This window comes from Phycodurus eques, chromosome 16, assembly GCF_024500275.1.
Source record: "Phycodurus eques isolate BA_2022a chromosome 16, UOR_Pequ_1.1, whole genome shotgun sequence".
Lineage (NCBI taxonomy): Eukaryota > Metazoa > Chordata > Actinopteri > Syngnathiformes > Syngnathidae > Phycodurus > Phycodurus eques.
Window position 1 is genome coordinate 18928798 of NC_084540.1, and position 20889 is coordinate 18949686.

The following is a 20889-nucleotide window of genomic DNA, read 5'->3' on the forward strand; positions in this document are numbered from 1 at the left end:
ATCCACGGGGGGCTAAGCCCGAGTAGCAAGCAAAATCCCACCACTTTATCCTCAATAATTCCCTAATCCCCCCCCTCCTTGTTTGTCTAAATCAGACCCTCTCCTTAGTAGAAGATGGGTGTTAAGTCATTGTCACAATAATGTTGAATGTTCTTAAAAATAGAGCAAAATTACATTGAAAAATCGTCTACGCCTTTGAAGACCCTGTAAAGTGAATTCAGAGATTTCTTTCTAAATTCCGAGTATGCGTTTGAAGATAATTGCTGAAAATCTGCAACGACTGAGAACTACGTAGTACTGAAAATTGTGCAGCTTGAGCATCAAACTGTTTTTCACCTTTTGAGTTTTCCAGTATTTTTGGACATGGCTAAAACGGCGCCCAGTGACACACAGAGTCCCCGCTATATAGGAACCATCGTTGGCATCAGCGGTTATCCGGGCGGTGCAAATGCGATGTTGCAGTTAGCTTGCTAGTTATGCCACGAAAATGCATTTTCCCTTTAGATCAGGGGTGTCAAACAAATTTTTGTCACGGGCCACATCGTAGTTATGACTTCCCTCGGAGGGCCGCTACAAGCGTGAACCCATATAAATGAAAGATTACCTCCTATTCTGTAATTACATACAGTATACAGAACACATTGATGAATAGCCAGTTTTTAAATCAGAAGCCTATAAAAACATGTTTTTCAACGATTACATTTCTTTTCAAAGGGGGATTGGTAACAAAAAAATGATTGCAAATATCTCAATGGTATTACACCAGAACACAAAGAGCAATTTTGATTTGCTTTTGCGGGCCACATGAAATGATGTGGAGGGTCGGATCTGGCCCCCGGGCCACCAGTTTGACACCTGTGCTTGAGATAGTCCAGTGTCGTGACCGCTGTAGAGCGGCTCGTCGTCGTCCAAAGGTGCGCGCACATCACGCAGAGGTGGTGGAAGAGCAGGGTAAAACAAATAAAAATATTTGTTGGGCGTTTCCAGTATGACTCCCCAAAAAGTCTCAGAAGTCATGCTGTGAAACAAGCAGGAAGTCTGCCATTTTGGTTTGAATTTGCCATTTTACGTTCATTTCCAGGAGCTCTTCAAAAGCAAACTTGTCGTAGTGAGTAGTCTAATTGCTACTAAATTCAAACCACGTACACTAGACATTTGGGACAATTTAAATTGTGAAAATGATTTTGTTTCTCTCATTGTGTGCGGGTGAAGCATAGCGGCGAAGTATCTTAATTCCACAAGGTCACATTAAAAATTCAGCCCTCAAAGCCAGTTTCACTCAGCAACATGAAATTTGGTAAGTGTGTCTATCACGAATGAGCACCTTGAGGACGGTGATGTTCCAGGCGTAGCTCTCCATGGCCTTCTGCAGTTTGCGACCCTTCAGGCCCTCCTTTGCGCCGATGCGATGCAGGTCCTCGTGGAAGTCCAGACCTGCACACGTAAGGAGGTCCACTGTCACTATCGAACGCACACAGTAAAACATGAGCCAACGAGCTCCATGACACCGTTCGTATTTGTCACGTTTTTCTCGAAGATTCGGCCCCGATAGCCAGCTTCACTTAGCGACTTGGAATTTGAGTATATTGCTAACTGCAACTTTTCAGCATTAATCATCAGTATAGTACAGCACCACTGCGAATTACAACTCCAACAACTTGTCATAAAGCGCAGAATATCTCTTAGACTATCCATTTGAATGACAGATGACATGTCAAAATGGGTTTAAGGCAGATCTGATCCGGTGTCGTGAATGAACGTGGCTACACCGACAAGTGACAAGAGACAGAGTAAGCTGGTCACCAGTGAGCCTCCTTAAGCATTTATCCTGCTCATTAAATGTCACACACGCTCCAGTCCCTTCAAGCGCGTCACCGCAGCAATGCTTCGACATCAGGGTGAGAGGTACGTTTTTCCGTGAAGAAACACCCAGTCGAAGACGGAGGCTACGTGGAGACAGATTACATTCCAGAATATGATCACGGGGTTTATGAGCTGCCCAACAATGACCTTAATAAAAGGCAAATGGAGAGCGGGACATCTTTATCCCTCGGATTTCCGTGTTAATGGAATCGTCATTAAGTGGCCTCAAACCAGACCGATTAGGAGGCGAGGTGGGGGTGGTCTTGCCAGTGGGCATTAATAAATCAGTGAGGACTAAACCCACACAGTGAACTGTAATCCCCCAAAAGGACGGCCTGACTGACACCCGAACGCCTCACGGATGACTCAGCGGCCACTCCATTAGGTACACCTGCATCCTCTGCTCCGCTGTTGGACCTCAAGAGACGAGATCGTTGTCGTAGAACATGAGGTGCAGGTGTCCAGAGATGCGTGGTGAATTGCCAGCAGGGATGTGAAAACATTTTTTCTTTGAGGGCCACATAGAGAAAAAAAACGGAAGCTGCGAGGGTCACTAAACACATTAAAACCAATCCATCAAGCAATCATATTTTGTAAAAACTGGTACATCACAGCTCAGTTCAGGATGATAAGACAAATAGTTTTAGGATTTGGGGAATATATAAGGGTCATTTTCATATAATTTGATCACTAACGGAAGAAATACTAAAAAAAAAAGAACATAAACTAAGGCACCAGGCAAAGATTACATAGCCACGGTTTCCTTCCTTGTTTCTTCCATGTGTCACAAAAATGTGTTATTTTGAAATAATTTTTTTTTTATATGTCGCAGGCAACTAAAAAAGGGACAGCATGTCACAAGTTGCCCACAGGCCTTGGTTTGAACACCAACAATTTCCAGGGTGCCACTGAGGAGGATTTACAGTGCAGTACAAATCAATGACACAACACACCGCCAACTTTGACCTTGGGTGACACTCCGCAGGACCGTTTAAGCGAGAGACGGATGGCCCCTATCGGAATGTGTGTAATTGGTCTTTAAAGCCATAAACATCATCTCATGCGGCGAGGCATCCGAGGTTTATGTCACAATGATGCTTTTCTCCTTCATTAAATCAGGCCTTTGAGCTAAGCTAAGCGGCGGCGTGAGGCAGACGGGCTTGAGCACGCCGGAAGTTAGCAGCCTCAATAGGCAGCGTATGATACTAAGAATTGTTTTGGATTCGTAGGGAAATGTTACTACCGCCACAAAAGACACAAATGATATCGTTAATGTGTGCGTTCCTCTCTACTGTAAAAACAAATCAGAATAGCAAACCTGCCTTCCTGATTATTGGTGGTAGAGATAAGTATGTTTCTATTTAAAAACATGTTTACTGCTAACTAGGGGGGAAAAAAACGATTTCATGGTAACATAAACATATTTTAAATTGGGAACGAAATGTAAAAAAGTAAAATCATGAAAATAAAAAATCAGACAAGAATCAAAAAAGAAGAATTGTTTTTAAATGACAATATATTTAAATCGAAGAAAAATATAACTGAAAGAGAAATAATAATGATATATATTTTGCACATCATTCTTGGGACAACATAATAAAGATATACTTGAACATAATGGAAAAAATGTTATGGAAAAAAAAAAGTCTAATTGGGAAAGAAATGTAAAATAATCAGATATTTTGTCAAATCCTGCATTGTGAAAACATGACCAAATCAATACATATATTTAAAATTTGTAACAGATATGGATTCAAATCATCTTTTCAAACGCATATGACATCACATTTGAGAAATAAAAATATTTCCAGGAAATATCTTTAATATCTTTCTCATTAAGGCAAAATTTGAGCTCTAGCCGCACGCACATACGCACGCACACACACACAGGTAGCATCTGGTGGAGCCCCAGCGTGCAACTCAGCTGTCTGGCCTCCCGTTAAAAGTGGGAGTGATGGGCAACAATCACTTGTGCCTTTGGGGAGATAAATCATCCAACACCTCACCATTCTCATCAACACGTCACTGCTCCACTAGCCAAATTAAACAGAAACGTCAATAACCACAGACCACAACATGCAGAGACAAAGTCATGATTGCTGGAAGGACAATTCAGCCCTTGATGTAAATTTGTATTTTTAATAATGCATGCTGACTGTTCTGGCCGAACAATAGTGTAATTGTTTACCTCGTGATTGTTATCAGGCGCTGTGAATGAAGGCTGTGTTGAAAAACGTCCTACTTTTAAATAGAATCAAGCTCAGAATGCCACTGAGGGATGATTGACTTTGCATCCCCGAAGAATATTTCTTTGTTTGCTCTTGATAGTTTATACAATGTACGCTGTATTGCAGAGAATAGTAGACATCCTGAATGCTCCTCGGTCAGATGCTAACATAAAAATGTAGCTGCATCAACACACGCTTGAAGCACGAATGATGCCACAGTTTCAAAGTTACTGTACATACGTGCAAAGTTTCAGGGATGAATTTTTATTGATGGACGGAGGGCAGCAAGCGTGGGGTTGAGAGGTGATAAGGAAAGTGCATTATGCGCATCTCCTCTGCAGCCTGAAGAGGCAGAAAGTTATGCGGGGCCATAATGACAAAAACAAACAAACAAACAAAAAATGGTACCATAACTGTGTAACTATGTTTTTTTTTTCACCATTTATTTTATTTTATTTTACTTGCTAAATAATACGTAATAAGACATAATAAAATGGTTGTGCACCAAATTTAAATCCTTTTTTAAAATGTTTTATTTTTTAATTTAGTAATTAGCATTACTTGTTGGAGCAGCTACAGAACATGTACAGTACACTGCCTTTTTCATTGTAATTGGTCTGGAGCCCGTTTAGGCAGCAAACAACTGCATTTGGGCCTTACTCCATTTCCTTTGCTGACCGTTGCATCGAGCGGCAGCAGCAACACAACCGACAAACGATTGTTTTCGCAGCATCTTCCTCTCCCGAGTCTGCGGTGACACTTTCAAGCTCTGCTTACCTCCACACTCATCCCCTTTGAAGAGGTCGGCGGCACTCCGGGGGCGCGGGCAGAGCACGATACGCACGGGTGACGGCGGGGGAGCGCGACTCGGCACAGGGGGCTGAAATAGTTTTTGGGGACATGTAAATATTGGGTCAGAAGGAGCTCTTCTGGTTCAGTTTGGGCTTTTGATAAATAAACAATATTCAATTACACCACAGCCATCTCCTTTCTCTATGTACTGTAGGAAATGGAAAAGTAATCGATTAATTGTTTGCATGTGGAAGAGTGGAAGTGAGTGCACTCAACTAGCTTGCTATCGAAATAAGTATGATACGAGGTATGGGAAGCTGTGCTACGTCCGGGCAGACCTCGAAGACGACGCTGGCATCCAAACAGGAGTTCAGAACAGTCAGAAATTTTAGCTGATTGTGCATTTTGCCACATGATCCAGCGAGGAAATGCAATCAAACTCATATCTCATCCAATGTCAACCTCACTCCTTCCGTCCAAAGTTGTAACATATGCGCAAATCACATTCAATTAAAGAAAAATCTTTTGGTCAAAATGAATCATTTCAGTTGGGCGCCCTGCTGTAAATTTAAATTACAGAAAATAAAATACATTTAAGCATGAATATGAATGAGAAAGTTCACTTGAAACGAGCAAAGTAATATTTTTAAACATTTTGAATTAAAAAAAAAGTAACGAGTGACATCTTTGTTATACTTTTTTCAGTGTCGTCACAATAAGCGGCATAGAAGATAGATGGATTCCTTCCTATAAAACCAAAGTATATTATATGGATAGAAAATATTAAAAATATTATGGTTTAAAAAAAACAACTACTATTTTCATTAAGTGTCGCTGACATTTTTTATTGTTAATTTGTGGGATTACTCCAAAAATACTTGCTGGAAGGGTGGCCCATGGGCCCAGAAAGAACTGATTGTAGTGAAGATCTATGACTTAATTATAACATTTCTACATTTTACTTATATTCTGAGTCACATTCTATCAATAGTTGCTAGCGCTATGACACACGTCTATCGTCCATGAAGTGTAGCTGCTGCTTTAATAAGGTTGTTTCAGCTGTCCCTTGCGTTTAAGTGTGGCTCAAGACTTCTGAAGCGGTTCCTCTCCAGATGTCGTATTAGTGTCAACTGTGTAGCTGAAGCCTTTAGATCAAAAATAAAAAAAATATATAAAAAACACTCCTGAAGAGCTTTTCATCCTCCCCACACAGCATCACCGCTATTCATTTCTCCACTCTCCAAAAAATAGGCCAGTGGTCTCTTCCCTCTGCTGCGGCCACTTCTTTGATCTGTGCATTGTGTTCACCTACCCACTGACTTGATCAACACTCAACGCTGACTCACGCGCACGAATTGCCGTTGACAACGGCCGTCGTCGTTAGGGGGAGTAGATACACTGCGAGGACAAAAGGCGGCGGACAGGACGTGAAAATGAACAAGTAAATCCGATGTTGTTCACATCTATTTGCAGCTTGTCAGTGATGTTAACCGGGCTCGCCATCTCCGGTCTCGTTCTAGTTTCAACGGGGTTCTTCCACAACAGACTCATGGATTTACTGTATACGATTGCACAAAAAGATTTTCAGGGGAAACTAAAGCGGGACATACCAACATTAGGTCTAATTTGAGCATTTTTCCTCCCTTCTGATCAAAATTACCCAAGACTTGATTATCGGATGTCTCTCAAAGATTATCTTGAGTGATTATCCTGTTGTGTGGGGTGTTTTAAGATTGATTATTTCTTTATCCTCCAATCAAAATCAGCAAAGGCCTGATTATTGGATGTCTCTAAAAAAGATTATCTTGAGTGATTATACTGTTGTGTGGGGTGTCTAAAGACTGATTGTTTTGAGGGCACCATTGTAAACAAAATTATAAGCAGCCATTTAAATTACAGTAATATTATATGACTATTTCAACCAACATTGACAAAAAAAACATGTCTACAGCCTGCATCAATATTTCCACATTATTAAAGTGTGCTGACATTACGAGCTAACTCATTTAAGCAATTCCAATTTGGGTCTCCTGGATGATTATGAGGGTAAATCCTCCCGTCGACCCTCTTCCCTCCACCGAGCAGGAAAGTTGCCAACATGACGACCACTTTTGACATTGTCCTTTTTTATTTCAAAATAGTCGCTAGAAGGGTCAAAACAGTCACTAAATATAGGAACAATGTCACTAAGTCGATAAACGCTGAAGACAAGTTGATGTTCTTGCTCACTGGTACCGCCCACAGACGGAATGCCCTGTGGTACCGTGCTCCCTCTCACGGGTCAGTCTTGGTGCTGTGACATCTCGTTTGTGGGAGGAGACTCGTGATTGTCAGTGGAGACATGTTTATCTGTGTGGTGCACTGTGTTGGCCATTTCCAGTTAAACACATGCATTAAGCTTTTTTTTTTCTTTGTCATATGTGGGATCTCTGACATTTTCAAAATTGTTTAAGATGCTATAAAGGCGTATGCTTACTACTTATAATGTACACTACAAGTGGAATTAAGAATTTACATGCAAAAACAATGGAGGAGGAGGCTATTTTTGGTCACCCTTACTTAAGATTGTGTCCTATCGTTTCACTTTCAGTTTCCTTTTTTACCCAATTAAGCCACGACGTTGCTAAGTGAATTTGTCCCTGGGTTGAGCGCCTGGCATCTTGAAGGTGAGAATCCTCCTTCATCGCGCCTCGTTTCTTGGTGCTGCTGCCGCTTGTTTATGGCTTAAGTGTCATTAGTTGCTAGCAGTTACAAAATGCATAGCAAACTGCGGTGAAATACAAGTGAATGCCCTTTATTTTGTCTTCTGTCTTTCATTTGCATTCGTACCTGCACGCTGTGCTTGCACCAGCTTGGAGTAGACCACGTCAGCCGACTCGATCAGTGTTCTGCTGGTTTGGATCATCTAGCAGACAAAGAGGATACAATGTCATGTTTTTTCGTTGGTACAACAAAAATGCTCATACTTCAATGTGCCCCACTGCATGTTAACCATTTATTCTTATATAGTTTGTGAATTTGTATTTTGTTTTTATATTACAGAACAAAGAAAAGATCAAAACCAGACCAATTTTTAAAATGTTTATTTTTTTCTCAGTTTTAAACATTAACACCGGTCAATTTGACTCACAACGCAACAGGAGAGTGAGTCAGCAGCCAGTGGCAGCAGCTCTGACTCACGTTCTCATTTCTTGTTTATTTTTCCTTTATTGTAATTCTCCCCCTTAATAATTATTATTATTATTTTTTTTTGCTCCAAGATGTATTGTTGGAGAGTATCGACGCTATCACTTTTTTCCCTCTCATTTCCGATGTCTCATCTACAACATCCTGCCGGCATCCCAGACAGAACCCTCACAAGTACCAGTAGAATAAGCAACTCCACACACGAAGGCCCGAGCCCACAATTGAACCCAGAATCTTCTGATTGCTGTCTATACAGAGATCTCCAGGCTTCCTGCGTGCTAACCCCTCCAAAAAAAAGCAACTGGAGCACGAGAACTGCTCTGACAGCGCCAAGCCTCCAAATTCAAAGAAGTTTGGGTAGATTACTTGGCGGGAGGAAGAGGAATAAGCCCTAAGTCACCAAAGTTGAACACATTCCATTCCAGTCTCCGGTTGACTAAAACGTTGTTGCCACAGATGTAGCAATTAATGTTTACCCATTACTTACCATGTCGTAGGCGTTGAGCACCTTGCGCAGCAGCTCGGGCACCAGACCCTCAGCTTCCATGGTGGGGTAGGTCTCGCTAAGGTCTACTGTCACCCGCAGAGAGCGCTCGCTGTTCATCAGCCAGGTGGACACGGTCAAGATGCACTGCTTCATGTTGGCGGCCGGCGTCAGCCCGCAGAGCTCCTTGAAGGACACCATGGCATTCTGGGAAGAGAAGAACAAATGGTGCATTCAATTGATATCTTTGTCCTTGTGGTTGTGAGCCAAAAACTACAGAATTCCTCTAAAGGTAATGCACTTAGCATAAGTGATAGTGTTCCAAATGTCTTTGAAGGAGACAACATAATGACAGGACACAAACAGGACAAGAGAGAGCTGCGTGTTTGTCTAACGGCGACAGTAAAATGACGGCTTGTCTTCAACTCACGCTGCTGCTGCTGCTTGGAGCCTCTTCAGAACAAGCGCATTAGTCATTCCTGTTTGGCTTCATTCGCTATTATTCCGTTATTATTAGAAATCGCCTTCATTTTCTATTATTCCGTTAATATCACATTACAAATAAGCTTCATTAAAGCAGACCGATGCTTCCTCTCGTTGACAGTTTGCTAAATGTTATTATTTTCTTAATGAGATAATCATTATTGTGGTTATGCAAGGAACATTTATTTGTATCACTCGACCTTGAGCGGGCCGGCGTCATGTTTTTGGCGTGTTTGTGTTTGGTTTTATCTTTGGGGGTTTTTTGTGGCTCAAAACTGGTTGTTAGGAGAACAGCAAGAAAATAGAAGAACGTACGAGTCTATTTGAAATTGTGTTTTTTCAATTCTTCCAAAAGATGAAGCAAAGGTCAAAGCCAAAAGGTAAACAGAACTGCATCGTGTCTTGTTGCATGCATCGATTAGCGTTATCCATCAGCGTTAGCATAAGAAGACATCTAGGAAATGACATAGTAAGTCAAATTTTCAGTCAATTTTTCAATTGTTTTTGGTTTTTCCAAAGATTTTTGTTTTATTCAAAATTGGAACAAATGGTTTGAAATTAAATTCTAATTATTTTTTCTCCAATCAGTACTCTTTCTGGATGTGTTATCGATGCCTTAATAATATTCCGTCTTGATTTTGGCACACAATACTAAATATATCACACCGTCTTTGTGGGCATGCCATCAGTCACCTAGATTTAAATCACAGCCAAAGACAAGGCGAGTCGATGAATGGAGGCCTGCAAGCAAATAAACTTAGACCGAACAAGGCTGTGTTGGTATTTAAGAAGCAGTCCATGCTCGTGCACTGTGGGAACCGTCTGTCTCCCCGGGCTGGACTTGAAGAAAAATCCGGTCCACATCCCAAGAGGACGTGCTGTGTCACTGAGTCACCTTTGCAGTGGCCCGGGGAATGATGATGGCACCATCTGTATGCTGAACCTCGATCACGATGAACACCTCAAGTAGCACAGAGAGCAAATAAAAAGGGAAGAGGGACAAGGGCCGGTGCATAATTACATGTGCCGCCATGTTTATGCATGTCCCAGTGCGCTCATAGCGCTTCATTTATTTGCACTCATTGTGCTGTGTGTATTTGTTTTCGTTCATAGCTGTTGCGCAATAAAAGGCCAAAGTGCTGTTGCAAAACCCAACAAGAGGCTTGTGTTTTTAATTACGCTCCTCCCCGCTCTCCACTTAACTCCCCTTCCCACATTTCCGCAATGGAAGCTTTGTGTCCCGCGTACAACTCTTCTTTTGTTTCTGTTCCTATGTATCCCCCGCCCTGCTCCTTAATGGAGAAATTGCATGGCGAGGAGGTGGATGTCAGATCAGCCTAAAAGAGAACACTGTTTACATTTAGTGAAAGGCTGCCAAATCGCCACAATCGTCCCTCAACTGTGAAACATGATGAGCTATCTATACATTGGACAGTTGTCCAATGAGTCGACCTCATCATTCTCAAACTTCAATACGAGGGTTTGTCTTCTTTTTAGTGCCACCTACTAAATTGGAGGAGTAGTGCGGTTACTCCCGTTGGTTTTCCCCGCGTTGGCAGTTGCAGAATGTGCCCAGAACTCAGAGTTCCCGGTGCTTTTGGTCAAAATAAGTCACATTTGCAACTCAATCGGTTACAATTGGTGCTGATTTGAAAATGATCGCATTGGGGCGACCAGTAACGGGTGTTGGCGATGTTTTTTGTTGTGAATTAGGCACATCGGGGTTGTTTACTGCTTTGTTTTCCACTGGAAGAAACAGTTAAATAAGTATAAGTCATAACAAAACACACAGAAAAAGCACATAGGGGAAAGAAAGCGCTACAATTTTTTTTTTAAATGTTACTGGTTATTATTCAAACCAGACCGCCTGGAAGTTTTGCTACTTGAACAAAACAAGCTTAGTGCTGTAATAAAATGTGTTTGTAACAGTTAGCTGCTACTTTAAGCATGATGTGCCATCAGAGGGTTCTCATTTTGTGCAAAAAAAAAAAAAAGATAATATCTTTTTCTGTTTCAGATATAATCTTTGCTTTACAATTTCACTGAAGAAACCCCTCCAGACAAGTGGTGGTTGATGCCATCTGGGTTGCTGGCTGACGGCCCGGCGGCCCAATCCAGATCCAAGTAGCAGGCTCCACACAACTGGCCACTACAAAGCTTTCGCCAGTGCATTTTTTAGTTTTGTTTTTTACATTTAAAAGGCATTTTCTTTTATTTATTGTGCGTGAGGATCTTTTCAACTTCTCCTCGACTTTTATCTCCATTTCAAAAAGACATTTCCATTTCAAAAGGAAATGCAGAATTCGGTTTTGTGGGTATAATCGGAGGCAAGTGTTGTTTGATTGGGTTAAACTGTCGAGCCACAAACTATTGCTAATTTCCAGATAAGAAACAAAGACTTAGTCAGTGATAAATTTAATGCAATAACGCATAATGCTGTGCCATACAACAATACAAGACAGTATTTCTGACCTGTAGCGATGGAGACATTTACTTGTGTTTATTAGTCAAATTTAGACAACGGAGGAGTTTTAAAGTAGTTCTCCGAATGCCTAGCAACACAAACTTTTCCCCCCACGCGGTAATTGTCCCTCATTAATGATTACACTATTCATACACCGACTAATTGCATACCATTGTCACAGTATTGCTGCTCTCTTACACAACATTAATGGAGCACAATTAGACACAAGGCTTTGTGCACAACGGAGAAGTGAAGTTCGGTGAGAACACTTCAAATCAAGTTGGAAGCATATGGTGTACTTAGTAAGGATGGAAGTTTGTCACTGTCTGGCTTAATGTATCAGTTAAAATAATTGATTTTTTTTTTTTTTTCAATCAGGACATTTCCCAGACGTTAATGCTGATGATGGCTCACTCCTCGGACATGATTTATTATTTAGTTATTTGCCACCTGCTGTATTACAAGGGATGGGATGATAAGACGAAGCAAAGTGGTGGGCAAAGAAGACATTCTGCATAAATGTGTCCGGTGCTCAGTGTGACAGAAATTAGAAGTATATCCTTACCTGTACATTTTCTCTGAGGTCTGTGGCTTCCCTAAGGGGTTGGGTCGATGCTCTGAAGAGTTCGTCCACCACTTTGATCCCTGTGGTCTTAGTGTTGGTGTATTCCCGGGCCTTGCGACCCTTCCTGACAGAAATTCCTCTCTTATGGGCTTTTCCTCCTCCACGTCTGTTTGTGATGGCCACGTGGACAAAGAGTGTGGTGTTGGGTAGGAACTCCCCTGTCAGAGATTGTAGGGGGACATGCCTGTAGCCGGGCTGCAGGCACTCGAATGGGATGGTGTACTGGCCAATGAACTCATCTCCAATGTAGTCATCATCCAGCACCACAAAGCGCAGGACCGCCAGTTCGGGCAAGTTGATCTGGAATTCAAAACTCTCCTCAAAAATGGGGTTGTCGCCATTTTGTGACACGGTTTTAGTTCTTTGCTCAGCACAATCAGCCGGGATGCCATGAATCTCCACGTATATGTAAGGTTCCACCACGTCACCCTTGGCCGCAGAGCCACGAGGCTTGGGTAGGTTCTGCCCACTGATGAGCTTAATGTGAAGTAGCTGGGCAGAAACCCCTGGCAGGGAATCCCGAGCATTGGCACTGAAATAGGACACCTCCTCCCTCATGATGGCTGGCCGCAACACGTAGCCACAGTTGCCATTTTGTCTGAACCAGCCAAGGTTGAGGTCCATCATCAGGCCAGGTGTTTGGTAGTTCATGGCCACAATCTGGCAGCCACACTTCCAAAAATCTTGGGGGTTCATGTTGCTGGCATCAATCCTCATCGGGGTGGGGTACACTCGAGAGAGAAAGCGCTTGTTGTAGTAGACAAATTCCTCTGGAAACTCATTGGCGAACCTGTTTGCATCAACCTCATTGAAGGAGCAAATCTCCCAATATTTTTGGTTCCGTTTTGATGTGTCAAAGTCCCTGAACTGGACTGATTTACAGAGTGACACAAGATCAGACAGCTCCTTGCACAGACGGAGTTTTTTACAACCCAAGCCATTTAGCTGGTCCCTGTCATCTACTCCTACTCTTCTGGACATTTCTAGACCCTCGTCCTCCTCTGTCACATCACCCTCAGGGTCTGTGGAGCTCAGCTCTAGCCTCTTGCCCTTGAGAAGGATTTTACCTTTGAGTTTCTCAGGAGTGGGTAGGTAGTTTTCTTCTTTGTTGGGGGAATCCACATATAGTTTGTCCCCAAGAATCTTTTTCATGTGTTGGGCCATAACCCTTTGCTGAGGGACAGAGCAATGAGCCACTAAACAGAGAATCAAGGGATACTCAGAGCTCTCAAAGGCATATTGGTTGATGATATCCACGACCTTGGAGAACGCGAGCTGTGAGGCCACAGAACTACCGACATACACCACTGGTTCATTATCAGGACCATCCCAGACAATTACCTCTATGCTGCGACAGCCCATTCTCAGAACACGGATGTAACTACTGATGTCGGATGAACCCCAGAAGTGGTCTTCCAGAAGGGAGGCATTATGTGAAGAGTTGATGTAGTAGTGGGACAAGGGCTGCGTCATGTCCTGGCACACACGTTTGTGCAGCGGGTCAAAGATGTGGCACTCAGAGGAGAGGAGGTAGTGTGTAAAGCCATCAATGGAGAGGTAAATCCCTTCCCTGCCTTCGGCTGATGGCTCATATTTTAGAACCATATCTCTGCACATGTCCTCTGTTACACCTTCTACACCCTGCTCCACCTCTACAAATAGCATCAGGTCTTTACAGTCCAAGTACTCCTTGTTGCTGGAGAACTGCATCAGCAAGAAGAAAATTTCTGGACGTGTACAGAGTTCACAGTAAGCCTCCACAAATGTGTCCATGTTAATTGCCTCACCGTATTGGTCTTTAGCTTTCTGGAGTTCTTTGAACTTGAGTTCTATCATCGCCTCTTTCATTCCGGGGTTGAGCCCCTTGATAATTTGAGTGGCCCTGAAAAGGTCAATGTGTCTGTCTTTTTCCATGTCTGCGAGCTCAAAGACTGAGCTAATCCAAGATGTCCTTACACTTGGTTGGGTGGGTTCTACCATGCCAACGGAGTGACGGCCATAAGAAACCAGATATCTCAGCCCCATCACCCAGGTGCTGACCACATCAGCTGTACTGGCAACCAAATCCAGTGACTCATAGTTGTCCCCATAGATGATCGAGAAGGCGCATTCATCTGGGAACTGATCAGACAGACCATTGCTGCGAAGGACTGGGGTCTTCTTCCCTAATCGGACCTCTTTAATGCTCTTAATCTCGAGCTTTGCCTTCTCTGAGTCCTTCTTGGAGGGCTCCCAGCGGAGCCAGTGCATGTCCGGATCCAGCAGAAAGTATCGGTTGTACATGCGCGAGTTGGAGCGCACCTTCTTCATCTCGCAGCCCTCCATCATAAAAGCCATGCATGCCGCCGTGCTGTTGATCTTCCGGTCACTCGGCATGGAACTGAAGGAGACTGTCTTTTTCCTCACCTGCCTCTGCTTGGACCCGTCCTGTAAACAAAAGTGCGGGGGGTGGGGGTGGGGGGGGGGGGGGGGTGGGGGGGGGGGGGATGTGTTTATTTTATAATGTATAATGGAGAAGACCGTATTCAGAACGCAGCATTTTTTTAAAATACTGTACTCTATATGGCTAAACCCACAGAATAGTAAAATATATAATCCAAACCATAAAACACATGTCCCTATACCTGATATAATGCGAGCTCTGTAGTACACAATTTACAATGGGATGTTCAATCTCTATGGAGATGGTTAATGCTGTTGAGCACTCCTGACATTTACTGAAAACCTGGCTCATAAGCCTTACAGAAAACATCTCAAATCAGAATCAAGAAAATGGAAAATATGCTAAATTCCATGAAATATCAAATAACAAATTTATATATAATTTATTTATATTGCCAAGATTGAAGGCGATAAAACGTGAGACCAGTGTATAACCTTTTCCACTGACAATTTAAAAACAATAAGCTAAAAAGGGCAGGTGGGGGTTACAAGGATAAGGAGGACTACGTACAAGTATCTATATGTCTTAACACAGCCTCCTCCAGACAGCTGATGCGTGTACTGATCTGATGGATCGGCCCATAGAGCAAAGTTCAAATCAAGGCATAATGGAGCACTTCTGAACCATTCATCTTCCTCCTGACAATCCAGGGATGATGAAGCCCCGTACATCATCCTGATTAATGAGCAACCCTCAGTGTGAAAAGTGAAAAAAAAAAAAGACATCATCATGGCTTTCTAATGTTGTCCTTGTCGGACGTCCCCTAGCTCCTCTTCCTCATTCTGCAGAGGTAGAAAAAGACGGATGGTAGGCCACATCCTGGTGACATTGGGACAACTCTTGATTGTTTCCTTTAAAGAATAATGATAAAAAAATAATTATCAAAGATTTTGTTTGACTGGAATAGAATTCGTCAGGATCTCAGATTTGTGACCTAATTGTACATCATGCATCATTTAATCTGTATGTGGTTGCCATTTCAAGTGTTTATCCCAGTCAGGAAATTTAATTCCTTTTTGACATTCGTAGCTTGTGTATATATAGATACATATATATATATATCAAGGGCACCTGGGTAATGACAAGTGAAGACAAAGCAAGGAACTTGTTGATGATGTGCTCACTACAATCGCCTGGATCATGGAGTCTGTCTCCACACACTCTGACAGACGAAAGCGTCGTAGCTAAGCCTCGATGCACATCCAGCGTCAACAGTGACATGACATATCAAACAAATACGGATGCCACAAACACGTGTTTACAGTGTTTTTACTGCCAAAATATTCCCACCACCTTATTTGAATTAAGACCAGAACTCTGGATGCGCATCAGAATGAAATGTTTAACGTCTGTGGATCAGACCACAGTTTAACAAAATAAATCCATCTTGTTTTTGAGCTTGTAGGGTCTGCTTCTTTCACTCCTTCTTATAGTTATACATATTTCAAGCTTGGCAAGCTCGGACAAACCTGTGCAATCTGGTGAATTTTATCAGTCCAACTTGCTTTTCTGCGTATTTGTAGTACGAACGCCTAGCTAAACTTAACCTTCAGTCTTTAATTCATTGTTGCGTCCTGTTTGATCTGGTTATGATATACTGTAGAAGATCATTTAAACATACAATGATGGAACGGAGCTTCAGGTTAAATATACAATATTGGACTACAGGAAGTAATTTTTTCAGAAAAAGGACAGTGCTATTTTGGAATAAGCAGTTATAGCTAATGCTCCTTCACTGGCATTTTTTTCAGTCACATGGCTCAATTGTCCTTTGATTAATGCATGGATACGGGGGTAGGTAAGAACTGGCAACGGCCCACCTCAATCCTTACTGGTCAAGCCTTAACAATGTATGTGTTATTTTGTTTAAATATTAAATGTGAATGTTTGTTGGCTGGCTAAACAATAAATACAAATGGATACTAGCACACTCGGAAGCACTAGCAAATTTGATCACAAGCAACTTTGAGATTCTGTGCACTAATCTAGTTCATGGCGTTAGTTGGAATAGAATTCCTGACAGGGTGAACCTTGTGAAGGTCACCATCTTTCACCCCAGCCAGGAGGTGAATTGTTATTTCCAATTGAGCTACCATTAACTAACAAAGATGCCTTGAACATTTGACTTCATTCGATGTGATGGCTGAGCAATGTGTTTCGATGCATCAACGCTAAAAGGTGTGGAGAAAGAGCAGATTTCGTGGTGGTTGTTTACGCTGTACGCCTCGCGCGGTTATCACTTGACTCAGTTCGGAAAACTCGTTGGCGACAGACGCGGCGACAGAAGCAGCGGGGAGTGAGAAAACAGGTACAGAAGGCGAGGAGCCCTCCAGAGTCACCCGGTCCTGCTGGCGCGATCAAATCGCATCAAGACATCAGAGCGTAAAAAAACAGTCACAATGAGCTTTGCTGTCCTGGAACGTGTAAAATGGGGACACAGATGAGGAATTTATTTGATAGTACAAGACTCCAAATAACTTTAAAGGTCATCATCAGAACGTCACCACACCATTGACCCACCATGGCACCCGAGGCACAACCACACATCCCCTTAACGCCACCCCCCCGCCATCTACCCACATTGACATGTGAATCCTGCCACATACAACCCAAGGCGGCCATCATTCAAACCCTAATCGACTGAACTCCCCAAAAACTGCATGGTCAGAGGCATCTGTTGGTAGAGAGGAAGAAAGAGAGGTGACTGGGATCTATACTAACAATGTTTACTTGTAACAGGGTGGGGGGGGGGTAGGAAGGAGAAGTGACTGATGGAGACTGAGAAAGAGAGCGGGTTTAATGAGTTTAATAACTTGATTTGTTTTGATGTTTTAGACATGCTGTGCAACCTCAAAGCCAATAAAGCAAATTAAATCACACTGAGGAGCCAAACCCTTGTCGGGGGGAGGAGAGAGACATAATAAACACTTATGGTAGATGGTATGGCAGTTAAGCACGTATACTGGATTTTACATGAAGTAGTTTACTTCACGGGAGTGGATCTAAAGTCTACTCTAATGCAATATAAGATGACACAAATGTTAAGAAGACACAAATGCAGTTCCTGCTCAGACATGCACAACATTAAGGGTACACTATTCTGCTGAGTGCTTGAGCGCAGTTATCAAATATCTATATAATTAGTTGTTACCAAAAGGCCCACCATTTGCTTGCACATTATGAAAATATCATAAAAAAATTAAAAAAAAAACAGGCTCTTTAGACTTTGTGCCGGAGTTTGACCCGAGAGTGCTCAACTTTCCTCAGTCAATTAATTCAGGATTAAGAATTCTGTCATTTGTGTGGATTTTTTTACTCTTGAGGGATTATCCTGTGTATATTGTGTGTTATGAGTAATTTTCCTTCCTTGGAAAACAGTCGGGGGCGGCGACAATCGGAAATGTTAAACCAGTTCAATATTCACACTTGCTTACTCTTATGCGTGTGGTCATCGGCCAATTTACAGACTCCCTGACTGTGACCTGAAACTGAACAATAGCCAATTAGGATATCATGTCTCCCAAGTCATTCACCACAATAAAAATGATGAGAAGAGTTTGATTTGTAATTGTAAATATTGAACAGGTTTAACATTTAGGATTGTTATCCCCGACAGTTTTCGGAGCAGAAGGGGAAGGAAAAATCACTCTTAACACCCCACACGATAGGATAATATTTTAGCGACATCCAACAATTGGGCCTTTGCTTTACAGTCTTGAATGCCTTGATGAGGTTTGGAAGGGAGTAAGAGAAGACAGCATAACAGCAAGTCGTCGGCCTCGTCACCATTTGTCACCCAAATCTGTCGCATGGGCAGACGTCTATTTTCTCAGTCATCTTAGCCGCACATTGAGCAGCGCATCCCTAACATCTTAGGCTGGTATATAATGTGTGAATAGCTGTTAGAGGTCTGGGAGGAAATGTAAAAAAAAACAAAATAATAATAATAATATATATTTTTTTTTAAATGGTGTGACAAGAGAGTGTGGACATGCCTCAACACCCGCCCATTTCTTGCAGAGAATGAATTTACACTTCCATCCGGGCTATTTGATGCTAGGTCCCTTTGCCTGGAATACGAATCTCCCGTTTGCCTGTCACACTGTGTGTGCACGCCTAATAAGTGGAAAGCCTCCAGAGCACTATGTAAAAGCAAAAGACAACAAGCAATCTTGCTAATTACCGGCCCGTCGAGAGAGTGGAGGTCAATGGTATCGAGCTGTCAAACCACACAAGGCAAACACGCAGTCCAACCTAGCTACTTAGCACAGTCACGGCGTCGGTGTCGAAGCGTCTGTTCACTCTCGCTGCCAGCCTTGTGGACGCCTGACACATTTATGAGCTTGGGCCATAAATCACACAGTGCGCTGTTTTTCTGTTTTGCATTTGAAGAGTAGCAAAAGCACTCATACTCCCTACTTGAGTACAAGCCTGGTAAGAGTACTAGTACTGATTCAACTCCTAAAAAAGATAATAAAGATAATAACACATTGTTTATTCAAAGCAACCAGATAGCTTTGCTTTAAAAAGGTCAATTTACCTCAATACTAACAAACAATGCAGAATGCCACAGACGGGCTAACAAATAGGATCGGTGTCAAGGTGTTATAACCCTTTAAGCAACGGAAATTTGAACACAAACGGTGGACCAACATATAAACAATACTCACAGTCATATATTATTTATCCCTTTGTGAGTAATGACTATTACTGCAGCCTACCGAGTCAGCTGTGAGACTATTCTTCGTGTACCGAACAAATTAAACCCGTATCTTAAGACCCCACTGTATGCAAATTTTTACGATTACAGAGAGAATTTTTTTTTTTCCAAGTTACGTACAGATACCTGAAAAATCTAGTACAGTAAAAGTACAGTAACAAAGTATTTGTAAATCCACGGCCACGTTGGGCTCTCCTGTGGCCACCCCATCACACTTCCCTCGCCGTCCCTAGCTGCCACTCTTATGCTTTTCCGCGACTTCCCGTTAGCAGTGGGGCCAATTATTTTCTAACCCCACAAACGCTGTCAGGTGAGTGCATGTGTGCACGAGCGCCGGCATGCTGCTGAGCCCGGGGTTGAGTACGGTCAATTTCAAGACCTACTCAAGGTTGACTCTTATCAGCCTGTCGTCTTGGACTTTCACATGTTGCCAGCTCGGTGAAAGCTGTGTTAAATCATAACAAGGGGAAGGCCCAAGGAAGAGCTTGTTTGTCTCCGAGTTGCCTTGCAATCCCCCTGCTGATGGTTCTCTCGCTAATTCAGCAGGGGATTTTTGAAGGTCGCTCATTTGCCTCCTCAATTGTCTGGGCGCCCACTTAATTAATGTGTCTCCTTGTCCCTAAAACACAACAAGACACTCCAGACCACAGGTTCCCAGAAGCAGCATGAGAAAAAAGGTTTACCATTGAATCTACTGCTGTTTACAAATGAGATAAAGAAAGCAAGTAACTTGGCATGGAGAGAGATTTCAACTTCACTTCAAGTATCACTATGAATAAATACTTGTATGTATAGAGTGCCTTTCAAGGGACCCAAGGATTCTTATGTAAATGTTTAAGTAGCTAATGCAGAGTATCTGCAGATTTAAGGAAGCTAAACAAATTAAGGGAAGGTTAAGTGAGCTAATCGGGCTTAATTTGTGCATTTTTTCCCCCTGTAATGAAGGTCAGCAGAGGCCAGATTATGAGAATTCTCCCACCCCAAAAAAATAAAAATAAATTATCATAAGACCCCTATCTCACTGGCCTGGAGACTAGTTGGCGACCACTGGTTGCTGAGACATCTCCTGGAGTCTCACCGGGTCACCAGGGAGTCGTGGTGAAATGTTTGGAGACCTTCTGAAGAGTACCTACATGCTCACTCTAGAGTAAAAACCTTAATGTCGTTAATTTTATGGACATGAAGCATTTTCCTCTCCATACAGTCATTACAGTATATAGAAAAAGCTTAACGTCGGTTAATGTTACAAAACTTCAATCAATCAACACCAAAATGTATTTGGACATCTCTATTAATGCCCGCTCCAACATCTGAAAATATTAGAACGATCGCCCTAATATTTTGGATTTTATAGGCGATAAAGAGTTTTCTTCATCATAGAGGACTGTGCCGGGGTCCGTGCTCCGGCGGCTGAGTGCGGATAGCTGCCAAAGAAACTTCAGGACACGTCGCCCATTTGAAAGTTCCACAGCAAAATAAAAGAATACTTTGGTCCCAAAACTCTCAAATGGGTGGCGGGGAGCAACCTGCACCTGCTTGCAACAAGCACGACATCTGCCGCACATGACTGCTTTTACTTTGATTATAATATTTTTAGAATT

At 42.5% G+C, this 20889-nt stretch overlaps 1 protein-coding gene across 1 annotated transcript in view; it reads right to left on the minus strand.

Annotated features, from left to right (window-relative positions):
• The window catches only part of plcl5 (phospholipase C like 5), a 56576-nt gene that overhangs the window by 4140 nt on the left and 31547 nt on the right, over positions 1-20889 (minus strand). The window contains exons 2-5 of the mRNA XM_061701605.1: positions 12066-14552; positions 8557-8760; positions 7713-7788; positions 1325-1434 (exon numbers count right to left, since the gene is read on the minus strand). Coding sequence (XP_061557589.1) covers positions 1325-1434; positions 7713-7788; positions 8557-8760; positions 12066-14552 — 2877 coding nt within the window. The remainder of the gene's footprint in view (positions 1-1324; positions 1435-7712; positions 7789-8556; positions 8761-12065; positions 14553-20889) is intronic.